We start from the raw sequence: 27,298 nt of genomic DNA, 5'->3' as shown, positions 1-27,298 counted from the left end.
GCAAAACCTTGGATTTCTTTTTCGTAAGTTCAGAGTGGCTCGGGAAATATGAGTACTTCTGGAATGGCAACAATAGTAGAAATCTTAGTAGGAGCAACAGCAGCACATAACTTTTACTGAGTGTTTTTTTATGGGCCAGACAACTAAGTAATCAGCACTTTACATGCAGTGTATATTTGTATATAAAGTATGCCATTTCATGGTATAATGGCTCTGTAAGGAAATTGCTCTTCTTATTATTTTACGGAAGACTGTGTGGAGGTTAGGGTTTTTGAGCAGCTTATCCAAGGTTATGCTGCTAGTACATGGCAGAGTCAGGAGTCTAACTCTGGCCTAGATCATAAGCCTGTTCATTTATATATAGTGGTCATAAACCATACTCTCTATAAAGATTATCTTTTCTGGATCCTCTGGGAGTACCTATGTAATGAACAACAACACTCCCCATAATATCCTCATAGTAAATATAGCAAGGAGATATATTAAATTGTTTCTTGTAAGGCTGCTCTGTATTGGTTGAAACCTAACTTAAGGTTGTGTGTATATTTGTGTTTATAAATAAAGCCCCTCTTCTGGGCCAGATCTTTGATAGATACTGAATGTTAGTAAGTTTAAGATTATAGTCCCTGAGGGTACCTGGAACATATTTATTGTTTTGTTTTGTTTTGACTGGAGAACTATGTATTTTAATAGGCAGGTGAAGTAAAGGAAGGAAGGAATTGACATTCTTTTATGCAAGTTGGTTGCTTAACACTAATCCATGCCTGAATAAAGGACTGGTTTTCCTCTTTATTAATGAGGGTTGGTGGCAGGGTAGGTATTTCCTTCAGGTGTTATGTTAGGTCTAGTGTAATATACATGGGCCACTATGTCCCCTAAAATACAATCAAAGGTTGAAAACCACTGCCCATTAACTTGTACATGATGTTGGGCTTCACTTGCAGACTGGTTTTGTTTTTTGTTTGTTTTTATTGATTGCAAACATTTAAAATGTGGGATATTCTGCATAGAAATCCGACTTTCTGATGTTTCTTGAAAAACTGGTGTGACAGACTTAATCTGTGGTTCCTGTCTGGCAGCAGTCAGTTTGTTTTTTAGATGGAGCCTGTGCTTTGTAATCCCCACAGCACCACTGGGTCAGCTCAGACACTTAGACCTGTCCCCGCCCTATGGCTGTCTGTGCTATTCTGACACTCTTATACTATGGAAATTTGCTATAGAACTGGGCTGTTTATCAGGCTGTTGATAATATTTTCCATTAAACCCCCAAACTTTTGTTAAGTATCTGTTTTTGTGTTGGAGAGGATGTGGAGAAAGGGGAACCCTCTTGCACTGTTGGTGGGAATGTGAACTGGTACAGCCACTCTGGAAAACTGTGTGGAGTTTCCTTAAAAAGTTAAAACTAGAGCTACCCTAATGACCCAGCAATTGCACTGCTGGGGATTTACCCCAAAGATACAGATGCAGTGAAACGCCCGGACATCTGCACCCCAGTGTTTATAGCAGCAATGTCCACAATAGCCAAACTGTGGAATGAGCCTCCGTGTCCATCGAAAGATGAATGGATAAAGAAGATGTGGTCTATGTATACAATGGAATATTACTCAGCTATTAGAAACGACAAATACCCACCATTTGCTTCAACATGGATGGAACTGGAGGGTATTATGCTGAGTGAAGTAAGTCAATCAGAGAAGGACAAACGTATGGTTTCAGTATATGGGGAATATAAAAAATAGTGAAAGGGATTAAAGGGGAAAGAAGAAAAAATGAATGGGAAATATCAGAGAGGGAGACAGAACATGAGAGACTCCTTACTCTGGCAAATAGATATATTTAGTCATTCACCTATACTTAAATATTCATTTTTTTTTTTTGGTATGGTATATCTGAATATATATGAGTGCCATCTCTTTTATTGTTGAAGGTCTGGGAGATAGATGTTTTGGACTTGTTTGTTATTGTAATAGCTTTTTAAAAGGTTATTTCTTTATAAAGAACTTGCCATTTGAAAGTTATGACAATGAACTTAAACAAGGATTTATATCATAATCCTTTGATACTGTTTTTTTTTTTTTTTAAATAAACTGCTTGTCAGTGATGTTATTTTTTGTAGAATAAAACTAAAAATATGGGCAGCCTGGGTGGCTCAGCAGTTTAGCGCCGCCTTCAGTCCAGGGCATGATCCTGGAGACAGGATCAAGTCCCATATCGGGCTCCCTGCATGGAGCCTGCTTCTCCTTCTGCCTGTGTCTCTGCCTCTCTCTCTCGGATCTGTCTCTGATGAATAAATAAATAAAATCTTTAAAAAAAAAAACTAAAAATAAATTTAGAGTTGTACATTCTTAAAATTTTTTCCTGTAACTATCATACCTTTTAATGTTTTCTTGATAATTTTGAGTTCTTCATCAGAATAAGGTCTTAGCTTATTCTGAAGTTATACTGTGATATTATTAGATATATTTCTAAACTGTGTGAGAGCTAATACTCCATAATCACAAAGAAACATTTTTGTGCAGGAGACTAGTTTCACATCTTCTTGAAGTTCGGGAGACTTTCAGTGTTCAGTGTATTCTTAAGATTTTATTATAACCATTTTGGCAGATTTTCTCATTCTGCTATATCAATAAATCAATAGAATACAGTTCTAATCTGCATTACCAATTTTTAGCTGAAACAGAGAAACTTGAAATTTAAATCAGTTCGTATAATTGGCTTCTTCTTTTAGAGTAGTGATAATATGGCAGGTGATACTGTGTCAGGCAACTTCTTACCATGATCTTTGTGGCCAGTGTACCTGGGGTCCCAGGCACCTGGCTTTATGTTCCAAATTTGTTCTGATTTGGTTACAGTTTGGTGCTACTTGCAGCAATTGTTGTATTCCTTCATTTAATTACTGACAGGGAAGATTGTGGGATTTGTGTGTGGCTCACTCTTCTAGGTGAGTGGCAGGGACTTTAGGAATCTTCCTGTTGGTTGATGTCCATTTTGTTGGACTGATTCAGGGGGAAATCAGGCCCTGAGAATCCTAGAGATTCAGGGTTCACTCTCTGTTTCCCGACACAAGTATTCCCCTCCCCTCCACATTTCCTCTCCAGCTACAGAAGAGAGCACAGATTCTGCAGAATGTGCGAGTCCATCGCCAGTTGCATTTTAGCTAAATTCCAGCAAGAGTGGATTTAAAAAATCTCCCTTGTACACAATTTCTGCCTTTTAGATCTTTACTGCTGTTATTATGCTTATAAAATTATTTGCTTGAGGGCTAGAGAGTGACTTGATATCTTTTCTATATAGGAAGTCATAATATACATTCAGGATTTTTTTTAAGTTTATTGGACTTGCAGCTGAATTCTACACAGTTATTTTCTGGAATTCGGACTTGAGAAATAGTAATTTTTGTTTTCTTATGTATTGATAATTTTTTCTGTGTACAAAATATAGAGGAATGATTACTTTTATTTTAAGAAAGTTTTACCATTTTGTACTTTTTTTCATCCAAAACTTATTTTTTTTTCCAAAATTTATTCTGGAGAAAGTTGTGCCTTGGCATATAATAATGAATTTTGATGGTCACACTTCTCTTTTATGATTTCAGGACAAAAATTGCTCAAGATATTGAGAGGCTAATACATCAGAGTGATATCATAGATCGAGTGGTGTATGACTTAGATAACCCAAAGTAAGTCTGTTGTTGCTTTTACTTTTATTAGTTGTATTTATACTCTTTCATTGTTATTTGTAAAATTAAAAAAAAAAAAGCTAATTCCCTCCTAGCTTGCCCATGTTAAATTGGATATATTACAGGCTTTGTTTGTACTTAGGTAGACTTTTAATGGCCTTATAGTAAGAGAAAGATTACAAAGTGATGCTGTGTTTTAAAAAAAAATCTAAAATTACCTTCATTGGAGAGGGTGGAAGTTTCACATGAAATGCTGCCTTGTCCTGTAATAGTGAGCCTTCATTTCCTTTGGGACAGCAAATTACCATCTCTTTTAGAAGGAGCATATGCTTGCTAACTTCTCCATAGTTCCCACTACTCTCCTTGTCTCTTACCGCTTATGATGTGCATCGGTCCTTTTTATTACTTTCTTGACTTGTGAAGCCATTTGTTTATGATGCTTCATGCATTGGTGTTATTTACAATTTAGGGTTATCACTGATATCACATTTTAGGGATTAAATATAAGTAAATACACAAAAATTGGAAATGATGATTGTGACTATTATCTCCTTAGATGAGAAATTTAATTAGCCCTCAATGGATTACCCCCTCTCTCAATATTCTAATATTTTGGGGAGAATTTCACATCTTAACTGGTCTTTTTGGAGGAAATAAAACACTTTTTAAAGATCTTTGTCAGAGAAATAAGGGTGTAAAAGCTGTATCAAAGCTAATGATTGAATTTCGAATAATCTTAAAGATGAAAGCCAAATCTACCTTATTCAAAAATCTTAGTTATTTCATTCCTTTAATTCTGTATCATACAGATCATGCAGATGTGATAAAAAGAGAAACTCAGAAACCCCGAGTATGGCATACATACCAGTGCTATTTCTAACTCAGGTGACTTTTGACAAAATCATTGAGCTTCTTGGGGTCTTAGTTAACCCCTATTGAAATGTAAGCTCCAGAAGAGGAAGAATTGGTATTTAATCAGGGAAATGAGCAGATATACAACTAAAACCAGATATAGTACCTTATAGGCACTCAGTAAATACTTAACTAAAGTAGTGACTATGTAAAGTGCAGACAAAACCTTCACCTTTTTGGCACTAATAGATAATATCTGTTACGTAAAAGGCGAAAGATTTATATGATCTGAAGAGAAACCGGACTGTATAATATCTATTATGTCATAGAGCTCTATAAACTTAAAATATTTTCACCTGAGAACCACATAGTTTAATTAGAATTATTGCTACTCAGTAATATGAATTTTAAAAAATATATCTGGTCTTTTTATATGATTAGTATTTAGGAATGACATTTCTTCAGTGAGGCAAAATTTCTTGTGATTAACATTCACTCTAAATGTGGGAACAAATCTCCACCTATAATTATAATTTTTAAATCTATAAATGTTAGCCAGAGTTTGTGTTTTGCTTGTGTGGTTATAATTTTTGGTTTATAATGGTATTTCATAATAATGAGATGGGTGAGGTCGCCATGAGGTGGTATATTTTTAATTTGTAGCGTAGTTTTATTTATCTTTTGTTCACGTGTTTGCATGCAATGTATTTATTTTATTATACTCACTTTAAAAATTCTGTTTAGTTACGCCATTCCAGAAGAAGGAGATATTTTGAAGTTTAACTCCAAATTCGAATCTGGGAATCTGCGCAAAGTAATTCAAATTAGAAAGTAAGTCATTTAAAATTTTCTCATTTTGTCTAAACACAAATATTTTCCTAATTGTCATCAGATTTCTTTATTTTCTGTTTTCAGAAATGAATATGATCTTATTTTGAACTCAGATATAAATAGCAATCATTATCACCAGTGGTTTTACTTTGAGGTCAGCGGAATGCGACCGGGTGTTGCTTACCGGTTTAACATCATTAACTGTGAAAAGTCCAACAGTCAATTTAATTATGGTAAGAAATGTTTTATTCCCCAAATTTAGAAGGTATGCAGGCATCATAACCGAAGGACATAAGTTTTTTTTTTTTTAATTACTGACATGTTTAAAAAATGTTCAGTGTTCCTTTGATTTTCTCTAGTTCTCAAAATTCACATATTTATTATGCAAAATCTGAAATAAGCTGAGCTTTCCTTTGTTGTGAAAACCCTTTAAAATGTAATGAATATCTTTGACTTCATCCAAATTAAATATAACTAAAGGTTTGTTACTTATGCCGCATAAAATCTAGTTTTTAATGTTAGTTCATCTAGAAGAGAATTAAAGTAATCTTTTTAAGTTTGAATAGTCTCATAAAAATGTGATAGAAATTTCAGGAAGGTGTCATGTTCTCTTCACTGGGTTTCCTCCAGTGGCTACATCTTCCATAACCGTAGTAGCATCACAGAGTGAGGATTTGACATTGGTGCAGTGTGGGCGCAGAGTTTCGTGCCATTTGATTACATTTGTAGATTCTTAAACCAGTCACCACAATCAAGATACAGAATACTTCATCACCACAAAGCCTTGTACCTTTCCTTGTCACCTTTACTAAGATGTTAGCTATAGTTTTCTGCAAGTTTTAAAAGATTAATGGTCTAGTTGAAGATATTTCCTTCTATTGCGATATGCTGAGGTTTTTTTTTTTTTTGACATGAATGGATGCTGAATTTTGTCATATGCTTTGCATCATTTGGTCTGATCATGTGACTTTCTTCTTCTTTAGACTGTTGTTATGTCATATTACATGGATTGAGTTTTGAATGTTGAAACAGCCTTTTTTTTTGTAATCCATAAAAAATAAAACCCACTTGGCTATGGTGGATATTGAGCTATAGTTGTCTTTTTCTTTTTGTGTTCTGTTTTTTTTTTTTTCCATTGGAGTTCAATTTGCCAACATATAGCATAACATCCAGTGCTCATCCCGTCAAGTGCCCCCATCAGCCTGTCACCCAATCACCCCAACCCTCCTCACCTCCCTTTCCACTACCCCTTGTTTGTTTCCCAGAGGTAGGAGTCTCTCATGTTCTGTCATCCTCACTGATACTTCCCACTCATTTTCTCTCCTTTCCCCTTTATTCCCTTTCACTATTTTTTATATTCCCCAAATGAATGAGACCATAATAATGTGTTTCCATCTCCAACTGACTTGCTTCACTCAGCATGATACCCTTCAGTTCCATCCACGTTGAAGCAAATGGTGGGTATTTGTCGTTTCTAATGGCTGAGTAATATTCCATTGTATATATAAACCACATCTTCTTTATCCCTTCATCTTTCGATGGACATCAAGGCTCTTCCCAGAGTTCGGCTATTATGGACATTGCTGCTATAAACATTGGGGTGCAGGTGTCCTGATGTTTCACTGCATCTGTATCTTTGGGGTAAATCTTCAGCAGTGCAATTGCTGGGTCATAGGGCAGCTCTATTTTTAACTCTTTGAAGAACCTCCACACAGTTTTCCAGAGTGACTGTACCAGTTCACATTCCCACCAACAGTGCAAGAGGGTTCCCCTTTCTCCACATCCTCTCCAACATTTGTTGTTTCCTCCCTTGTTTATTTTCACCATTCTCACTGGTGTGAGGTGGTATCTCATTGTGGTTTTGATTTCTATTTCCCTGATGGCAAGGGAAGTGGAGCATTCCACTTCATGATTGAATTGTTTCTTTGCTGTTGAGTTTCATAAGTTCTTTATAGATCTTGGATACTAGCCCTCTATCTGATAGGTCACTTGCAAATATCTTCTCCCATTCTGTAGGTTGTCTTTTAGTTTTGTTGACTGTTTCTCTCTTTTTTATTTTTTTTTTTTTGTTGTTGACTGTTTCTCTTGCTGTGCAGAAGCTTTTTTATCTTGATGAAGTCCCAATAATTCATTTTTGCTTTTGTTTCCCTTGCCTTCGTGGATGTATCTTGCAAGAAGTTGCTGTGGCCAGTTCAAAAGGGTGTGGCCTGTGTTTTCCTCTAGGATTTTGATGGATTCTTGTCTCACATTTACATCTTTCATCCATTTTGAATTTATCTTTGTGTATGGTGTAAGAGAATGGTCTAGTTTCATTCTTTTTTTTGCACGTGGCTGTCCAATTTTCCCAGCACCATTTATTGAAGAGACTGTCCTTTTTCCAGTGGATAGTCTTTCCTGCTTTGTCGAATATTAGTTGACCATAGAGTTGAGGGTCCATTTCTGGATTCTCTATTCTGTTCTATTGATCTCTGTGTCTGTTTTTGTGCCAGTACCACACTGTTTGATGACCACAGCTTTGTAGTACAACCTGAAATCTGGCATTGTGATGCCCCCAGCTCTGTTTTTTTTTTTTTTTTTTTAAATATTCCCCTGGCTATTCGGGGTCTATTCTCTTTCCACACAAATCTTAAGATGATTTGTTCCAACTCTCGGAAGAAATCCATAGTATTTTGATAGGGATTGCATTAAATGTGTACATTGCCCTGGGTAGCATTGACATTTTCACACTATTAATTCTTCCAGTCCATGAGCATGGAATATTTTTCCATCTTTTGTGTCATCCTCAATTTCTTTCAGAAGTGTTCTGTAGTTTTTAGGGTCTAGATCCTTTACCTCTTTGGTTCGGTTTATTCCTGGGTATCTTATGCTTTTGGGTGCAATTGTAAATGGGATTGACTCCTTTCTCTTTCTTCAGTCTCATTGTTAGTGTCTAGAAATGCCACTGGTTTCTGGGCATTGATTTTGTATCCTGCCACACTCTTAAATTGCTGTATGAGTTCTAGCAATCTTGGGGTGGAGTCTTTTGGGTTCTCTTTTTTTTTTTTTAATTTTTTTTTTCTTTTGGGTTTTCTATGCACAGTATCATGTCATCTGCGAAGAGGGAGAGTTTGACTTCTTCTTTGCCAATTTGAATGCCTTTTATTTCTTTTTGTTGCCTGATTGCTGAGGCTAGGACTTCTCTAGTACTATGTTGAATAGCAGTGGTGAGAGTGGACATCCCTGTCGTGTTCCTGATCTTAGGGGAAAGGCTCCCAGTGTTTCCCCATTGAGAAAAGCCATAGATGGCTTTTAAGATGCTGAGGAATGTTCCCTCTATCACTACACTCTGAAGAGTCAGGAATGGATGCTGTATTTTGTCAAATGCTTTCTCTGCATCTATTGAGAGGATCATGTGGTTCTTGTTTTTTCTCATGTTGATATGGTCTATCACATTGATTGCTTTATGAGTGTTGAACCAGCCTTGCATCCCGGGGATATATCCCACTTTGTCATGGTGAATAATCTTCTTAATGTACTGTTGGATCCAATTGGCTAATATCTTGTTGAGAATTTTTGCATCTGTGTTCATCAGGGATAATGGTCTATAATTCTCCTTTTTGGTGGGGTCTTTGTCTGGTTTTGGAATTAAGGTGATGCTGGCCTCATAGAACGAGTTTGGAAGTATTCCATCTCTATCTTTCTGAACAGCTTTAGTAGAAAAGGTATGGTTTCTTCTATAAACGTTTGATAGAATTCCCCTGGGAAGCCATTTGGCCCTGGACTTCTGTGTCTTGGGAGGTTTTTGATGACTGCTTCAATTTCCTCCCTGGTTATCGGCCTGTTCAGGTTTTCTATTTCTTCCTGTTCCAGTTTTGGTAGTTTGTGGTTTTCCAGAAATGCGTCCAATTCTTCTGATTGCCTACTTTATTGGCGTATAGCTGCTCATAATATGTTTTTAAGTCGTTTGTATTTCCTAGGTATTGGTGGTGATCTCTCCTTTTTCATTCGTGATTTTATTAATTTGAGTCTTTTCTCTTTTGTTTTTAGTAAGGCTGGCTAATGGTTTATCTATCTTATTAATTCTTTCAAAGAACCAACTCCTGGTTCTGTTGATCTGTTCCACAGTTCTTCTGGTCTCTATTTCATTGAAAATAGAGATTTTTGCTCAAATCTTTATTAACTGTCTTCTTCTGCTGGGTGTAGGTTTTATTTGCTGTTCTTTCTCCAGCTCCTTTAGGTGCAAGGTTAAGTTTTGTATTTGAATTCTTTCCAGTTTTTGGATGGATATTTGTATTGCAATGTATTTCTCCCTCAGGACTGCTTTTGCTGTGTCCCAAAGATTTTGAACGGTTGTATCTTCATTCTCATTAGTTTCCATGAATCTTTTTAATTCTTCTCTAATTTCCTGGTTGACCCTTTCATCTTTCAGCAGGATGCTCTTTAACCTCCACGTGTTGGAGTTTCTTCCAAATTTCTTCTTGTGATTGAGTTCTAGTTTCAAAACATTATGGTGTGAAAATATGCAGGGGACAATCCCAATCTTTTGGTATTGGTTGAGACCTGATTTGTGCCCCAGGATGTGAGAAAGTTTCTCTCTATTCTGGAGAAAGTTCCATGTGCACTTGAGAAGAATATGTATTCAGTTGCGTTTGGATGTAAAGTTCTGTAAATATCTGTGAAATCCATCTGGTCCAGTGTATCATTTAAAGCTCTTGTTTCTTTGGTGATGTTGTGCTTAGAATATCTGTCAATTACAGAAAGCACCGTGTTCAAGTCTCCCAGTATAAGTGTATTATTATCTAAGTATGTCTTAACTTTGGTTGTTAATTGATTGATATACTTGGCAGCTCCCACATTAGGGGCATAAATACTCATGATTGTTAGGTCCTCTTGTTGGGTAGATCCTTTAAGTATGATATAGTGTCCCTCTTCATTTTTTACTATAGTCTTTGGGATAAACTGTCATTTATCTGATATGAGGATGGCTACCCCTGCTTTCTTTTGAGGACCATTTGAATGGTAAATGGTTCTCCAACCTTTCATTTTCAGGCTTAGGTCTAAAATGAGTCTCTTGTAGACAGCAAATCGGTGGGTCTTGCTTTTTTATCCAGTCTGAAACCCTGTACCTTTTGATGGCATCATTAAGCCCATTCTCGTTCAGAGTTACTATTGAAAGATATGGATTTAGTGTCATAATACTTATTCAGTCCCTGTTTTTGTGGATTGTTTCCTTGGACTTCCTCTTTGTTTTACAGAGTCTCCCTTAATATTTCTTGCAGAGCTGGTTTGGTAGTCACATATTCTTTCAGTTTCTGCCTATCTTGGAAGCTCTTTATCTCTCCTTCTATTCTGAATGAGAGCCTTGCTGGGTAAAGTATTCTTGGTTGCGTGTTCTTCTCGTTTAGGACCCTGAAAATTATTACCTGCCAGCCCTTTCTGGCCTGCCCTGTCTCTGTGGAGAGGTCTGCTGTTAACCTAATGCTTCCTCCCACAAAGATTAGGGATTTCTTGTCTCTTGCTGCTTTAAGGATTTTCTCTTTATCTTTGAAATTCACAAGTTTCACTATTAAATGTTGAGGTGTTGAACGGTTTTTATTGATTGTAGGCGGGGATCTCTCTATCTCCTGGATCTGAATGCCTGTTTCACTCCCCAAGTTAAGGAAGTTCTCAGCTATGATTTGTTCAAATACATTTTCTGGTCCTCTGTCCCTCTCGGCGCCCTCTGGAACCCCAATTAAATGTAGATTTTTTCTTCTGAGGCTGTCATTTATTTCCCTTAACTTTTCCTCATGATCTTTTTTTTTTTTTTTTTTTTAAGATTTTATTTATTTATTCTTGAGACTGATAGAGAGAGAGAGAGAGAGAGAGAGAGAGAGGCAGAGACATAGGCAGAGGGAGAAGCAGGTTCCATGCAGGGAGCCTGATGTGGGACTTGATCCTGGGTCTCCAGGATCAAGCCCTGGGCTGAAGGCGGTGCTAAACCACTGAGCCACCTGGGCTGTCCTCCTCATGATCTTTTAATTGTTTTTCTTTTTAATCCTCAGCTTCCTTCCTTGCGATCAACTTGTCTTCTCTGTCACTCAGTCTTCTACCTCATTAACCCTCGTTGTTAGGACCTCCAGTTTGGATTGCATCTCATTTAATTGATTTTTGATTTCGGCCTGATTTGATCTAAATTCTGCAGTCATCAAGTCTCTTGAATCCTTTATGCTTTTTTCCAGAGCCACCATAGCTTTATAATTGTGTTTCTGAATTGGCTTTCTGACATCGAATTGTAATCCAAATTCTGTAACTCTTTGGCAGAGAGTACTGTTTCTGATTTTTTTGTGGTGAGTTCTTTCTAGTCCTTTTGCTCTGTGCAGAGTGGCTAAAAGCGAGTTGTACTTGTTAGAATCGCACTCTTCTCTCTGTAGGGTTCCAGCAGTTCTCTCTTTAAGTCTCAAGCCGAATTCATAGGTTTTCAGGATGGTTGGAAAGTTATCGAGGTAAGTTGGTGGGGACAGGTGACTTGGGGACCTTACTCTTCCTCCATCTTGCCCTGTCTTTCCCCTCCCCCTCTCTTTTGTCATGATGTCATGGTAATACTGACCTTCTAAAATCGGTTGTTAATTGTTCCCTCTTCTTGTTTTTTGGAAAAGCTTGTGTATATTTGGTGTTAATTCTTAAACATTTGGTTGAAGTCTTCAGTGAAACCATTTGGGTCTGGAAGGATTTCCTTTTTGATAGTCTTTGAATTCCAAACTAAATTTCTTTTAATAGTTTTAGGGCTTTTCAATAGCTTCAGTGAGTCATGGTATGTGGTAGTTTGTGCTTTTTTTAGGAGTTGATCCGTTTTTTCTGAATGGTCAAGTGTGTTTGTAGATTTGGTCACAGTATTCCCTTATTACTTTTGACGTCTGCAGGGTCTGTAGTGACACCCCCTTGTAGATTCCTGATAATAGTAATTGTGTTTTCTTGCTAGAGATTTGTCAATTTTATTGACCTTTTCAATGAACCAACTTTTGGTTTCATTGGGTTTTCCCCATGAGACACTTTTAAAAAACTCTAGTGTTGTACCAGCAAAAATATAAAAGTTATTAAAAGTGTGAATATGATGATGCTTTTTAAGGAGCATTTATGAAAAGTATAGCTTTCACGAATGAAGAGGTTGTACTCCGTTGTCATTATTTTTGTGGAAAATAGGAAATTGTATACTCTGGATGATTTCATGTATGGAATAAAAGCTTTAGTCAGATTCACTGATTTAATGCAATAATTATAGGAAGGTAAGGTAGACTGGATTAATGTCTGGTTAAGTTATAAACATTTTTTAAAGTTTTTAAATGTTTTAAGTAATCTAATTTTAAATAATTATTTTAAATAGGTATATTTTGACTTAGGGGTCAGTGGTTATTTTTGCATGAAGAGTCATATGAATATTCTTGATACAAATTTATTTCACATTATTTTTAGGGTTTTGGGGCATACCTAGTAATCATTAAATGTCATATTTCTTAGAAAATTTTATTTTTGACCTTAAATCTTCATATAATTTTTCAAAATTACCTTATTTAAAACTCATTTAGAATATTACAACAAATAAAGAACCTCATGTTTTCCCTATTTAACTTGTAAGTATAATGCTAACATATTTTAGAGGAGAAAAGGACAATTAAATTGAATTATGTTTGTATTTTGGGTTCTCCTTAAGAGTATGTAAGTATTAAAAAGGCTTTCTATTCCTGAAATGATAGTCAATATAATTTTCAAATTGTAGAGCTATAGGTAGATGACATCTTTATTAACTAGTTATTTATTCACTTTTATAAAATAGTATTCTCACTACGTTAAACTTTATTAAAGATTTTAATTTTTAAAATTAAAAGCTTAACAGGGGTGTCTGGGAGGCTCAGTCAGTTAAGGGATGGAGTCTTGATTATGGCTCAGGTCATGATCTCAGGGTCCTGAGATCAGTCAAGTTCCCTGTTGGGCTCTGTGCTCAGCGGGGAGTCTGCTTGAGATTTTCTCTTTTCTTCTCCCTTTACCCCCACTTGTGCAGTGTTCTCTTTCTCTCTCACTCTCTGTCACAATAAATAAATAAAATTAAAAGCTTACATTCTGGAGCAGTGCTTATCTATTTTTGAAATTTATTTAATTAAAAAAATGTTTACTGTGTTTTGAAAACCTATACTTCCATGTGATAAATTTAAAAATCTCTTCATTTAGTATCATTTTAAATTTAAAGGAAATAAAATTCTGTAACTAAAACCAAATCAAAGCATTGGGTTAGATGGCTGCTTAATTTTAAAATTTCCCCTTCTCCTTAGCCCTTGCCCTTTACCTAAAGGGTGATACACACAAAATTCTTGTGTATTTATAATACTTTCGAAACTCAACTTTCAAGGGAATTTGGGTAACAGTGTGGTGTTAAGAAAATTAAAACTATCAACAATGCATCATCCAGAGATAATCACTTTTAATATTGTTGTTTTTTTCTAGCCTTTTTAAAATAAGGCAGTGTGTGATTTCTACATATACATAGGGATTTATTTAAAAAAATAAGGTTTGGAACCCATGCAATTTTACAGTCTGTATGTTACCCAGACATTATATTGTTAACATTTTTTATGTCCATTAAATATTCCTCTGAAACAGAGTTTAAATGGACATTCTCCTATAACCTATCTAAACCTTTCTTTATTGTACATTTAAGTCATTTCGAATTATTTTCTATTTTATGTAAAGCTGAGATCAGCGTTATTGTATAGAATATTTTTGTGTATAATTAATTAGTTACAAATTCACAAAAGTGGAATATCTTTGTCTGCCAGTTGTAAATATTTCTTTTCTGATTATCAAGCAGTGGATTTTTTTAAAAAGATTTATTTATTTTAGAGAGAGGAAGAGGGGAAGTGCATAAGCAAACAGCAGGGAAGGGAGAGAGAAGGGAGGAAGAGAGTCTTAAGCCGACTCCCCAATGAGCATAGAGCTCGATGTGGGGCTTGATCTCACAACCTCCAGATCATGGTTTGAGCTGAAATCAAGAATGAGACACTTAATTGAGTGAGCCACCCAGGTGCCCTAAGCCAAGGGTCTTTAATTTGGGAAATCTGGTAAATTAAAAACTGTTAGAGGTGCTTGGATAGTTGAGTCAGTGGAACATCTGCCTTCGGCTCAGGTCATGATCCCAGAGTTCTTGGGTGGAGTCCTGAGTCTGTTTCTCCCTCTCATACTTGCTCTCTCTTTCTTCCTGAAATAAATAAATTAAAATATTAACAAAAAAACAAAAAAACAAAAAAAATGGACATTTATAGAAGAATCTGTAGGAAGAGGAAAAAATCCACTGGTTAGCATTTTGTTACCTATCCTCAAACTTATTCACATAATTTAAAATTTAAATTGTATCTTTTTATAGATTGGGATTACAGTATGAAAACTCACTCAGAACTATTTTTACTGTACAACATTTTGTAAAAAATCCTTCCATGCCTTTCACTGACATCACTACTAATGTTAATATAATATTCTATTGAGTATTGTACAATGATTATTTTGATAGCAGTTTGGGAATTTAAATTTTCAGCATTTCAGAATTGAAAACTCTGCTGCAGCTGATACCCTTAATTATTTTTGTGTGTGTATGTTTTTGATTATTGCTTTGCCATAAAGTCCTCCAAGTAGAATTTCTCAAAGAAAATGATGAACTAGGGAAAAGGGGTACTTTTTGTGCTGGTAGGAGTATTAAATTAGTTCAGCCTTTTTCAAGTGCATTTGATAATATGCTTTCACTGTTTATATTTTACTTAATCTATCTAGGATTGATTTTGGTATATTCTATGCATTTGGGATCTAACTTAATCCTTTCATAAGTAGTTAAGCAGCTACAACTGAACCCATTCTTTCTCCAAAGGGTTTTAAAAATGTCAATAAATTGGTTTTTTCTCAAATATTTACATTTATAACTCATTTGCAACTCTGTTCCTGACCCTCTAGTAAAAGAAGGGCAGGAAATACTGCTTAGAATACATTGTATGTGGTTGCTCTGTGGTAGCTCTTAAAGAAAACCTGTCTGATAAGTAAAAACAGATTGGAAACTAGTTGGTAAAAGATATCACTCTTACTTGTGCCTGCTTCTTGACTTTTTGAATCTAGCTTGAATTGTTTTGACCTCCTAGTCATTATTATTATTTATCCCCTCTGGTTTGAAACACCTCAATTTTCAAAAGCTGTGGACTAGCATTTGTTTGGGGGCTCTTTGTTGCTTTAGTACCACTTGATTTTTATTATCCTGACTTTTCTGTCTAGTGTAATATTTTTGTTGCTCTAGTATCATTTTGTTGTGTAACTTGACCATATAAAACAGCTAACACCTTATAGTCTTTTTTAAAAACAGTTTTAAGAATTTTTTCTGCCTATTTTCCCAGAATAGTTTATTCTAAGTATTATTCAAATAGTTTCATCAAATGCTAAAATATTTCCATTGCACGAAACTTGTATAATAATCTGAGAGAAATTGATTTTCTTTTGAGAAACTGAATTTTTTATATTCTCATTGCTTAAGAAGATGGGATAGTTTTGTTTATTAATTTTTTTATGCTCTCACTTAAGTTTTTTAGTTTTCTTGCTGTAAGTTCTGTTCATTTCTATTTACCTTTAAGTACTTTATGTGGTTTTCTGTTTCTCTTATGAAAGAGTACTCCTTGTTTTCAGAGTTGTTACTACTTATAGTTAAGAAAGCTATCAAGTTTTAATATGTTCACTTGAAAATCAGCCTCCTTATCGGACTTTCTTAACTAGTTTTCATAGTTTCTCAGTTGATACCGTAGATTTTCTTGGTAGGGGCCTAGAATTTTTCCTTATATTGTGTATCTTTCATTGTTTCATAGGTTTTAGATAGAAAATTGAGAATGTTTAAAGTAAAAAGGAGACATTGGGCATCCTTGTTTTTTTTTACTTTAATATGAATGTTGCCAGTATTTACAGTAAACACACTAGCTCTTGTTTTGAGTATAGATTCTTTCTCACAGTAAAGAATTTCTATTTTTACTAGCTTTTAAAAAACAGAAGTATTTTATTTTTGCATTTATTAATATGATTTGATCATATAATACTATGAGCTGTTAGCATGTTATATTAATGCTCCTACTATCAAATCATTTTTTAGTTTCAGAAATAAATTCACTTTCCCATGTAAATTAATCTTTTAATATACAACTAATTTTGATAGAATTTTGTTTAAAGGCTTTTTTAAGTTAGGCAAGTCAGTTTCCTTTTTGGAGGGCTGTCTTTGTCCAGTTTTGGAAGCAAGCTAATGCTAACTTTGAACACTTAAATGGAAAGGCTTTTATTTCCCCACCCTGTGTTCTGGAGTAGTTTAATTAGCATTTAAATGTCTTCATGAAATTTGGAAAGAACGTACCTCTAGAACTATCTGAATGTGTGTCCCTTTTTGGGTGGGAGGAGTAGTGTCTGGATAACGTTTTCAGATATCTGTGACTTAATTTAGTTCATTTGTTCTTTCTTTCTTTCTTTCTTTCTTTCTTTCTTTCTTTCTTTCTTTCTTTCTTTCTTTCTTTCTTTCTTTCTTTCTTTCTTTCATTTAAGATTTTATTTATTTATTTGAGGGAGAACTCACACATGTGCTCTCTGTGGAGAGGGGCAGAGGTAGAGGGAAAAGCAGTCTCCCCACTGAGCAGGGATTCTGACACGAGGCTCGATCCCAGGACCCCAGCAGGATCATGACCTGACCTGAAGGCAGATGCTTAACCTACTGAGCCACCCAGGTGTCCCTAGTTTTCTATTTCATATTATGGCAGACTTGGTAATTGACATTTATGTCTTACATATATAGTCTTATATAAATGACATTTACATTTTCAAAATTCACTAGCAGAGATTTCTATATGATGTGTGCAGTATGTGTGCTTGCTTGTTACTCTTATTTCCCTTTTTTGTGTGTGCTCAAAACCCAATCTGTTATTTTAAAAACCTAGGTCTTGGTTTTATTTATTATTTCCTTTTTTAAAGTTTTTTATTTATTAATTTTTCCCTTTTCCTCTCTGCAGTTTGACTTTTTCTTCTTTTTAACTTTAGTTTATCTAAATTTAGTTTTGTATTATGATCCCTCATTTATAGTTTGAATTTGCTCTTCATTACAACTTATTTATGTATCCCTTTCCCCTCTAGATTTAATATTAAGGCTCTTTGTTATTTTGTAGATTGCCTCTCATTGTATATAGTGTTGGTATCCTTTTTGATCCAAGAATTATTTAGGAAAACATATTTGTAGTTGGTTAGATTATTTTTATTAAAATTCTTCTCATTGAGTTTTAATGCATTTTGTTCACATATAAAATTTATGTTTATGGAATAGTTTTTTATGGCTTAATATCTATCCAGTTTTTTATTTCATGGGCACTTGGAAACTAATATATATTCTCTACTGGCAATATAATTTAATATACTTAGTGTTATAAGTCCCATTTATTCAGTTTTCTGTGTCCTTATTTTTACCTTCTCTTTCTTGCCTAAGAATTAAAAAAATTGTCTTTCAGTTCTGTTGTGTTTCTGTCAGTTCCTCATTTACAAAAACATTTTTTTCCACCTAATCAGTATTATTTGGCATGTACTTTATGGCTTTTCCATATTCCTTTTGTATATACCATTTAATGGCATAAAATAATAGCCATACTTCAGCATCATTAGCCTTGAATTGTTTTTATACTGTTTTGGTTTGAATTTGCTTGAAAAATCTTTGCCTATTGTTTCTTAGAAATAGAAGTTGATTCTGTTTTTTGACCCCGTCTTAACATGATTTTATTTAAAATTCTTTTTATCATTGACATGTTTGGTTTATCCTACTTTTTTGCTTTTTATTGTTTTATCTGTTATTCTTTAAGGGACTTCAAGGTTTAGTGCAACACCTTTTTAGCTGTGGTAATCCAAAATATGTTTATAAAAAAATAAGAGTGTGAGGCATATTGTGCATTGGATTTTTCTCAGTCCTCCTCCATCTACCTTGAGTTTGGTAGAGATTCTTCCCAAATTCTGACAAGAAGTGGTCACTTGTAAATTCTCTTTATTTCCATATATTAGTAAGTAATTAGAAAGTTGGTTATAGCTGTGAAATGAGCTCTTAGGCAGATACAGTTTTTTAAGTGAAATTCCTATCATTAGTTTTGTTAAGTTAGTACAACATAAAGGAAATCTTGGTTTGTCTTAACATCAATAGAAGAAGGAAGGGGCTGATATTTTAGTAAACTGAAATTCAACATTTTAAGAAATTGCAACTAGCTGTGTAATATTATTGTCATCAGATTTATTTTAATTTCACTTCAGGGATGGTACTGATGACTGAAAATATTTGCTCTGGAAACTTGTTCAATCCAGAAGGATTTGTTTAATTGCCATACAGGATTGAAATCAGGAAATAATACTAATTAGTTTTAATTAATTAATTTTTTTCTTTTTTTTTTTAAGACTTTATTTGACAGAGAGGGAGAGAGAGCATTTGCACAAATGGGGAGCAGGCGAGGGAGAAGCAGGCTCCCTGCAGAACAGGGAGCCTGATATGGGGCTCGATCCCAGGAGCCTGGGATCATGACCTGAGCCAAAGGCAGATGCTTAAGTGACTGAGCCACCCAGGTGTCCCATTTTTTTCTTTTTTCCTTTCTTTTCTTTTTTCTTTTTTCTTTTTTTTATGGGGATGGTTTGGTTGTAGGAGTATTTAAGTGTTGGATTCTAGCAAATATGAACAAAGATGTATTGTTCTTTGGTAATACCTCCCAAAGGGGCAGAATTACTCTAGCTTTTGTTTCTCAAATTGCCCTCTTCTTGGGGCTTTTTGAGGTGGCAGCCCCAGTGGTGCAGCGGTTTAGCGCCACCTGCAGCCCAGGGCGTGAACCTGGAGACCTGGGATTGAGTCCCATGTCAGGCTCCCTGCATGGAGCTTGCTTCTCCCTCTGCCTGTGTCTCTGCCTCACTCTCTGTGTCTCTATGAATTTAAAAAAAAAAAAAAAAAAGAGGTGATTGTATTAAATACTTAATGGTGAATGATCTTATTTATGAATTTCATTTGAGAATTTCTGTCAGCCCTGGTGGCTCAGCGGTTTAGTGCCGCCTGCAGCCCAGGGCGTGATCCTGGAGACCCAGGATGGAGTCCCACATCAGGCTCCCTGCATGGAGCTTGCTCCTCCCTCTGCCTGTGTCTCTGCCTCTCTCTCTCTCTCTCTGTTTCTATGAATAAATAAAATAAAATAAAATAAAATAAAATAAAATAAAATAAAATAAAATAAAAATCTTAAAAAAAAGAGGTGATTATAGTAAATACTTAATGGTGAATGATCTTATTTATGAATTTCATTTGAGAATTTCTGTCACTACATAATAATACTGTATCTGTTGTAATCTATTTCTCACTCAACCCCCCAGTACTTGAAAGGGGTTTGCTCAAATTACCACTAGATGGCAGTCTTACATTTAATAACTTGAAGCTTTCACTGCAAGCTCTCTCTGTGGTGCTTTTGCACTGGATTTCTCTACACCCCCCCCCCCCCCCACTACCTTTCCTTACCCCCTCTTCCCCTTAGCCACATCTGCCAGATAACATGAGTGTTTTTAACCACCTTCTCATATAAATTGAGCATGTGTGGAACCAGGTGATGGAACAGAATTTTGGAGTCTAGTCTGTAGCATTCCCACCTAGCCCACATTAGTTAGTTCCATACTTGGAAGTTGAGTTGAGCCATCTCTTGACCAAGGAAGGCTTCCCTGGCTTCTCAGGCTGGATTAGTCCCTGGTAAGTTTTCCTTTGGGGTGCTCATAACTGTTATGTTGTTTACGTGTGTAGCTGATTAGTCCCTTTACTGCCTACCCCCGACTTGTCTGTAAATTCCACATAATCAGGGACAGTGTCACTTGCTGACCACTTACAAGTGTGGCATTTAGTGGATGATTTGTTAAATGAATGAGGCAATGGGTGAATGAACTATGAAGGAGATCTCACTATGAACATAAAATGAACATACACGAAGCGTATGTCAAGAAGATTCTAGTTCGGGGCACTTGGGTCGCTCAGTTGGTTCAACAGCTGACTCTTGATTTTGGCTCAGGTCATGATCACAGGGTCCTGGAATTGACCCCTGCATGAGACTTCATGCTCAGGGTGGAGTTGGCTTGAGGATTCTCTCTCCCTCTCCTTCCCTTCCCTCCACTCATGTACTCTTTCTCTCTCTCTTTCTAAAATAAAATTTCTTCTCTTCAAGAGAAGATTCTAATTCAGTTTGTGATCAACTTTTCTATTTTGCTTTGAAATAATTTCAAATTTACAGAAAAGTTGCAACTCTTAATACAGATGTTGAGGATCTGAAAGGGATGCATCACCCTAGAATACTTCTTGTATATTTTCTATGAACAGTGACATTTTTTATGTAACCACCAACATTAGGAAATTATAATTGATTTGCGAATCTGCTCTAATCCATAGGCCCCCTCATTTGAGTTTCATCTGTTTTCTCAATAATGTGCTTATAGCAAGAGGATTCAGCTAAAACCATGTGTGTTTAGTTGTCAGGTATCTAAATTCTTCTAGTCAGGAGCAGTTTTTCAGGCTTTAATATTCATGACCTTGCACATTTTAAAGTTCTAGAACTCTTATTCTGTAGAGTGGTTTTCAATTTGGAGTTGTCTCATGTTCCTTGTCACTGAGTTCTAAGTTAGGTATCTTTGGCAGGAATATTACAGAAGTGATGTTGTACTCTGGTGGCACAGGGTTTTGTTTGTACCATTACTGATAATCATTTTATCACATGATTATGTTTGAGTCTGTCAGGCTTTTTCTATTGTAAAGTTACCCTTTTTCTTTTTGTAATTAATAAGTATTTTAGGTGGAAGTACTTTGAAACTATGCAAATATCTTGTTCCTCATCAAACTTTGAATATGTTAATATCCAGAATTGGTTTCCTGTTGTGCTAGGTGGGTTGTAATTTGTTTCTGTCATTATTTATTTTTGATGTTCAAATACACAAGATTTGGCAATCTTGGGGTACTGGGGTCTGTATCCTTTTGACCTATCCCTGTCATTCTTGATGGGCATCCTTGCTTTTTGGCACACAGTGCTCAAGCTCATCTTGCCTTTCCCTGCCCCAACCTGGTATGGATCATTTCTTGGAAGAGTTCTGGTTTTAGTGGCGAATGGTATTTAAAAACCAAGATCTGTGTGCATAGTATGCACATGGTTATTGGACTTCTCCATAGATAGAGCTGAGGACTGTATGTTTGTATGTACAAATATTTATACAGAAATTTTTGTTTGTAGTAGTTTCTCCGTATGTATCCATTTATGTTTCTATCTGTGTATGTGTTATGTGCACATGCCCCCCTCCACACACACAATCTTCATGAGGTCACACTGATACCTTCAATTCCACAGACTCCATTCTGATTTTTTCCTGTTATTTACAATGTCCTTCTCTGACATGAGAATTTGGACTTCCATTATCCTTAATATATTTTCTTACTGATCAATTCCAGTGTATATTACAGTCTTTCTGATGCCTTTTTGGGCAGAAGCCTTCCTCACCTCATTCAAGGTCTGTTACCCAAATCAAGCCTTTTTTCCCACCCCTTTATGAGTGAGGCCTCCCTGTTTGTGTTCATTTTGTTTTTAATTTCTAGTTTACTACATGGCGATCAGACAGGTTTTTTTTTTTTAGTGTTTTTCTTTTATGGAACTTCTGACATTTCCTTTTGATTTAACATGTGATCAATTTTTGTGACTATTTCATATACTCTTATAAGAAGGTGTATGAAATCTGTATTATCAGGATACTGTGTTCAACATCTGTATATAAGATTTGCCTTATTGATTATGTTCTTTAAGTCTTCTGTATACATATTCTTCATTTTTATTCATTTGGGCTATCACATACTGAGAATGATGTGTCCATCTACTATCATTAGTATGTGTCTGTCTTCTCTGTATCATCTGTAGTTTCTTCTTTACATAGGTTGGTCTTACCTGGTGCATAGTACTGGTTAGGTACATAATAGGTACACAGTGAAGTATTATAAAGTTTATAAACTTCCTTCTTTGTCTCATTTAATATTTTTTGGCCTACAGTCTACTTTGATCTCAGGATGTCAACCCCTACTTTGTTTCTGTTTGCCTAGTGTATCTTTGCCCATTTTTATACCCACAGGTAATTTAATTTAAAAATGTTTGTATATTCTGTCCTCTAGTAATGCAAACATAGGGTATGTGTGGTTTCATTTGTGCTGCTTGTTGAATGTATTTATTTTTTGGTGGTGAGGATATATGTGGAGATTCAGATTCAGGTGGCTCCCATTATCTCTCCAGACCAACAATCTGATCTTCTTGTTTTTAGTATAAATCTCTGCTGAAATCCTAGCCATATTTAGAAGTGTGTATTTTTTTCTCTATAGAGTCATCAAGTCCAGATAATATATGCAGCTTGTGATACGGTGCTTTTAGGTTATTTGAGCTCCATTTTAAACTTTATTAGCCGCCCCTCTCGTCACCACCACAGTTAAATGAGGGCATTGGCTTCAATTTGAAAATTTCATGAATCTGTGATTCTTAGTACATTTGATGATTAGGGCCTAAGACACATTGTGTTTCTTTGTATCTGTACTTGTTATTGAGCATCTATGCCATACAACTTTGGCCTTTACTTAGTTATTATTAGAGGTCAATGCTTTGGATGTTGGCATTATTGTGGCAATTTAATGTTTTGATTGTCTGTGTTCACATGACAAGATTGATAGTTCTTAACATGTTTTAATGCATGTAAAAGTTTATCCTGTGGCTAATGACAATTTCTCAGTGTAACCAAAATATCAGTTGAGTAGATTGGTTTATTCAATCTGAGGTACCTCATTTGATTGATTATTAGGGCTACCTCTTTGGTTCAGGTGGTTTTTATTATAGTCAAAATTTTCAAATGTCACTTCTGCTGTGACTATAATTAACTATCACTTAAAAAGTACTATAAGAATACACTATCTTTTATAAAATTAGAGCACTTCAGATAAATCTAATGTGCTCAGACTTCAGCTGGAACCTTACCATAGTTAGTTGTTATTATGAGTTTTGTGTGTCTGGAGGAGTTTGAAGTTTCTGATTGAAATAGCTCAATGAATCCTAGGAAGGAATAAAGAAGATAGGAATCTGTTATACATACTACTGAAATACTTAAGTTTCTTAAGTATAAAGAGAGAATCTTAACATACTTCTATTTTAAAAGAACTGGTTACGTAAATAATAACAGTAGCTAAAAAAAAATAATAACAGTAGCTAACATTTATTGAATATTTACCATGTGCCAGATCTTGTTCTACATGTGACACTCTGCATCCATACAATAGAATACATTTTATGGAAGAGAAAAAGGGGGCATCAGTATTTTAGTAATCTGCCCAAGATCATGCATCCGGTAGGTCGTGAAGTTGGAATTCAAACCCAGGTAGTCTGGTTCCAAATTATATGCTTTTAATCACTGTGTTGTCTTGCATGTGAAAAAATGGGATTAGTGTTGGGCTTCTGGTCTGTGGCACTGGAAGCTAGAGGACAGCCAAATGTCTTTTTTGAAATCTGTCATTTGTTTGTTACTTCGAACCAACTACATCTTTGTGTGTGTAGAATTCAGAAAATATGTTACCTCTGAACCCTCTGTGAGAAAAGTAAATGAGGAAAAAGATCTCAAGATAGAACACTTGAAATTTATATAATGTGTTAAAAGTAAAAATGTTTTAACGAGGGTGACATCGGAGAAGCGAAAGTTAACTCCTCTTGATGAGATTACTTAGTATCAGAGAAATACCAGTTAACCATAACTATGAGGAAGGGAAGTAGAATTGATGAGCACAATAGAAAGCTTCCAAATAATGGAAAAAGAAAATGTGGAGAAATGTAACCAAGCCAGTAAAGAAAAAGAAAAAAAAAACATTAAATAATAGATAATTGGATGAAAGGAATGAGATGAAATATTTATCTGTCATCACTATGAACTGAAATGTCCTCAAAAATCAAATATTCAAATTTATACAGTAGGAGGGAGGATGGTGTTAATTAAATGACAAGGAAAAGTTGAAAATGAGTGATTAGGCAGATATAAACTAGCCAGATGCACATAAAACATAGCAAAAGTGGTAATATTTTTGCCGGAAGTGGAATTGCTGGATCATACAGTATTTCCATTCTTAATCTTTTGAAGAACCTCCATAGTGGTGGTGCCAATTTACATTCCCATTCGGACCAAGAAAAATTCAGAGTCAAAAGCACTGTATTTACAAGTTGCAGTTCAAATGTATAGTAATCACAGACATTTTTAAAATTGAGATATAATTGACATAAAACCTTATTTAGTTTTAGATGTATAACGTAATGCTTCAATATTTGTATGTTTCTGTCACCAGTTATAAAGTTTTTTTCTTGTGATGAGAACTTTGAAGATCTACTGTCTTAGCAACTTTCGGATGTGCAATATAGTGTTGTATATGAACTATAGTCATCATGCTGTACATTACATCCCTGGCCTTACTTACTTCATAACTGGCAGTTTGTATCTTTTGACCACTTCTACCCATTTTGCCCACCCCTGCTTCTACTCCCTGTCCTACCAATCTCTTCTTTGTTTCTATGAGATTTCTTTTTAAATTTTACACATGAGATCATATGGTATTTTTATTTCTCTGCTTGACTTCAAACAACATTCATGTTGTTTGAGATAGCAATATTTTCTCCTTTTTTATGGCTGCTCATTTTTAAATCAGATTTTTTTTCTGTTGTGTGAATTCTTTATATATTTTAGATATTAACCCCTTATCATATACATGATTTGCAAATACTTTCTCCCACTTGGTAAGCTGCCTTTTCATTTTGTCGATGATTTCCTTTGCTATACAGAACACAAACCTTTTACAACAACCATAACCACAGGGCATCCATATAGATTGAACAAAAGCTCCAAGAAATAGAACTTGATTAGGAGACAGTTATTTTAAGAATTTAAAATACCCCTTTCAGAATTTAACATATCAAAAAGACAAAACATAAATGATACAGAAAGTTTGAATAACATAGTCAACAAGCTTGATTTTTGGATTCATTAGGATTCCATTTTGAGGATATATTTGAAGATGTCTTCCAGCTGACTGAGAGTGAGATGTAAATGGGAGATGGGAGAAATGTTGGAACTAATCTGGGATTCCAGTGTGAACAGGATGAACGCTGAGGAGCATTTCTAGAAAGCAACTCACTCAAATTAGAATTGGAAGTTAGCAGGATCTTGGAATTATGCCTTAAAAAAATTGAAATGGATCCCAAGAAATGGTATGATATAATATGATTATGAAACTGAGAAATGTTAGGGACATGGGGCAGAAGTCCTATATATTTTCTCCCATGGAAGGATAAAACAGAAGAACTGTAAAACAGTCATGCTACAAATGTGAATGAAACAAAATGTCACATGAATTGGAGCATTTGATGAAGTGTATTAAAGAATCCATCTGAACTAGACCCTGGAAATATTTTATTTGCAAGCAGGGAGCATGCAGTGAACTATACTTACAGAATCCTAATATGAGTACTGTTTTCATCTTTTGATTCTGCTTTATAGAAGGAGCATAAGAAGGTATCTTCCTTTTGTTCATGAAACAGCTCTTAATATATTTTGTTATAGGTACAACTTATTGGTAATTAAAAAAACAAAACAAACAAACAAAAAAAACCCTGAGATTTGGGTAGGCCCGGTGGCTCGGTGGTTTAGCGCCGCCTTCAGCCCAGGGCCTGATCCTGGACACCTGGGATCGAGTCCCACGTCGGGCTCCTTGCGTGGAGCCTGCTTCTCCCTCTGCCTGTCTCTCTCTCTCTTTCTCTCTCTCTCTCTCTCTCTCTGTGTTTCTCATTAATAAATAAATAAAATCTTTTAAAAAAACAGAAAACTCAGATTTTATAGATTTCATTGTGGTTCAGAATATTAGTGGAAATCAACAAAAAGCTGAACAGAAAGTGAGTACTTGGAAAATATAAAGTTCTTCCTAAAAAAAAAAAATCTGAAAATTTAAAATTGGTGTTTCATATCATCTAGAACCATGCTGTCCAGCATATACATATGGCTATTTAAACTTAATTTAACATTAAAAATTTTGTTATTTTAGTGGCTCTGGGTCCATCTCCTATCCTTGATAGCTGCAAGTTGCTGCCACCTTGGGCATTATAGATACAGAACATTTCTGTTCGGGTAGAGCATGCAACTGAACAGCTCTGATGTAGAAAGTACTTCAAAAGAGGACAGTGCGGGGGGATGCCTGGGTGGCTCAGAAGTTTAGTGCCTGCCCTTGACCTAGGGCCTGATCCTGGAGTCCCAGGATCGAGTCCCATATCAGGCTCCCTGCATGGAGTCTGCTTCTCTCTCTGCCTGTCTCTGCCCCACCCCCCCCCTCTCTCTTTCTCTCTCTGTCTCTCTGTCATGAATGAATAAATAAAAAAAAATCCTAAAAAAAAAAAAAAAGAAAAGAAAAAAAAAGAGGACACTTCATAGACTTATGGGACTTAACTGATAGCTGGAAAAAAATTGAAAGCCATTAATAACTTGCATTATTTAAAATAAAAAAGACTGAAAGTAAGTGAACTAAGTACTTAAGACAGTAGAAAAACAAAAGGAAGAGAATGTTTTTTTAAATCCTGAAAATGATAGAAATAAAACAAAACATGCCAGAATTGATTAATAGAAAGTAGAGATTTTGAACAGACTACAGCTTTTGAAGAAGTTAAAAATATATTTAGGGGCACCTGTGTGGCTCATTCAGTTAAACATCTGCCTTTGGCCTAAGTCATGATCCCAGGGTCCTGGGATCTTGTTCCCTGCTCAGCAGGGAGTCTGCTTCTCCCTTTCCCCCTGCCTCTCACCCTGCTGTTTGAGCTTTTGTGTGTGCTTCCTCTCTCAAATAAATAA

General features: G+C 35.4%; 1 protein-coding gene across 1 annotated transcript in view; it reads left to right on the top strand.

The window, feature by feature from the left end:
• Window positions 1-27,298, top strand: part of AGTPBP1 (ATP/GTP binding carboxypeptidase 1) — a 174,692-nt gene that overhangs the window by 113,056 nt on the left and 34,338 nt on the right. The window contains 3 exon segments of the mRNA XM_072763282.1: window positions 3,596-3,679; window positions 5,276-5,362; window positions 5,447-5,595. Of these exon segments, the coding sequence (XP_072619383.1) occupies window positions 3,596-3,679; window positions 5,276-5,362; window positions 5,447-5,595 (320 nt within the window).

This window comes from Vulpes vulpes, chromosome 1, assembly GCF_048418805.1.
Source record: "Vulpes vulpes isolate BD-2025 chromosome 1, VulVul3, whole genome shotgun sequence".
NCBI classification, from domain to species: domain Eukaryota; kingdom Metazoa; phylum Chordata; class Mammalia; order Carnivora; family Canidae; genus Vulpes; species Vulpes vulpes.
The sequence above is the reverse complement of the archived record's forward strand: the minus strand, read 5'-3'. Positions and strand labels throughout refer to the sequence as shown.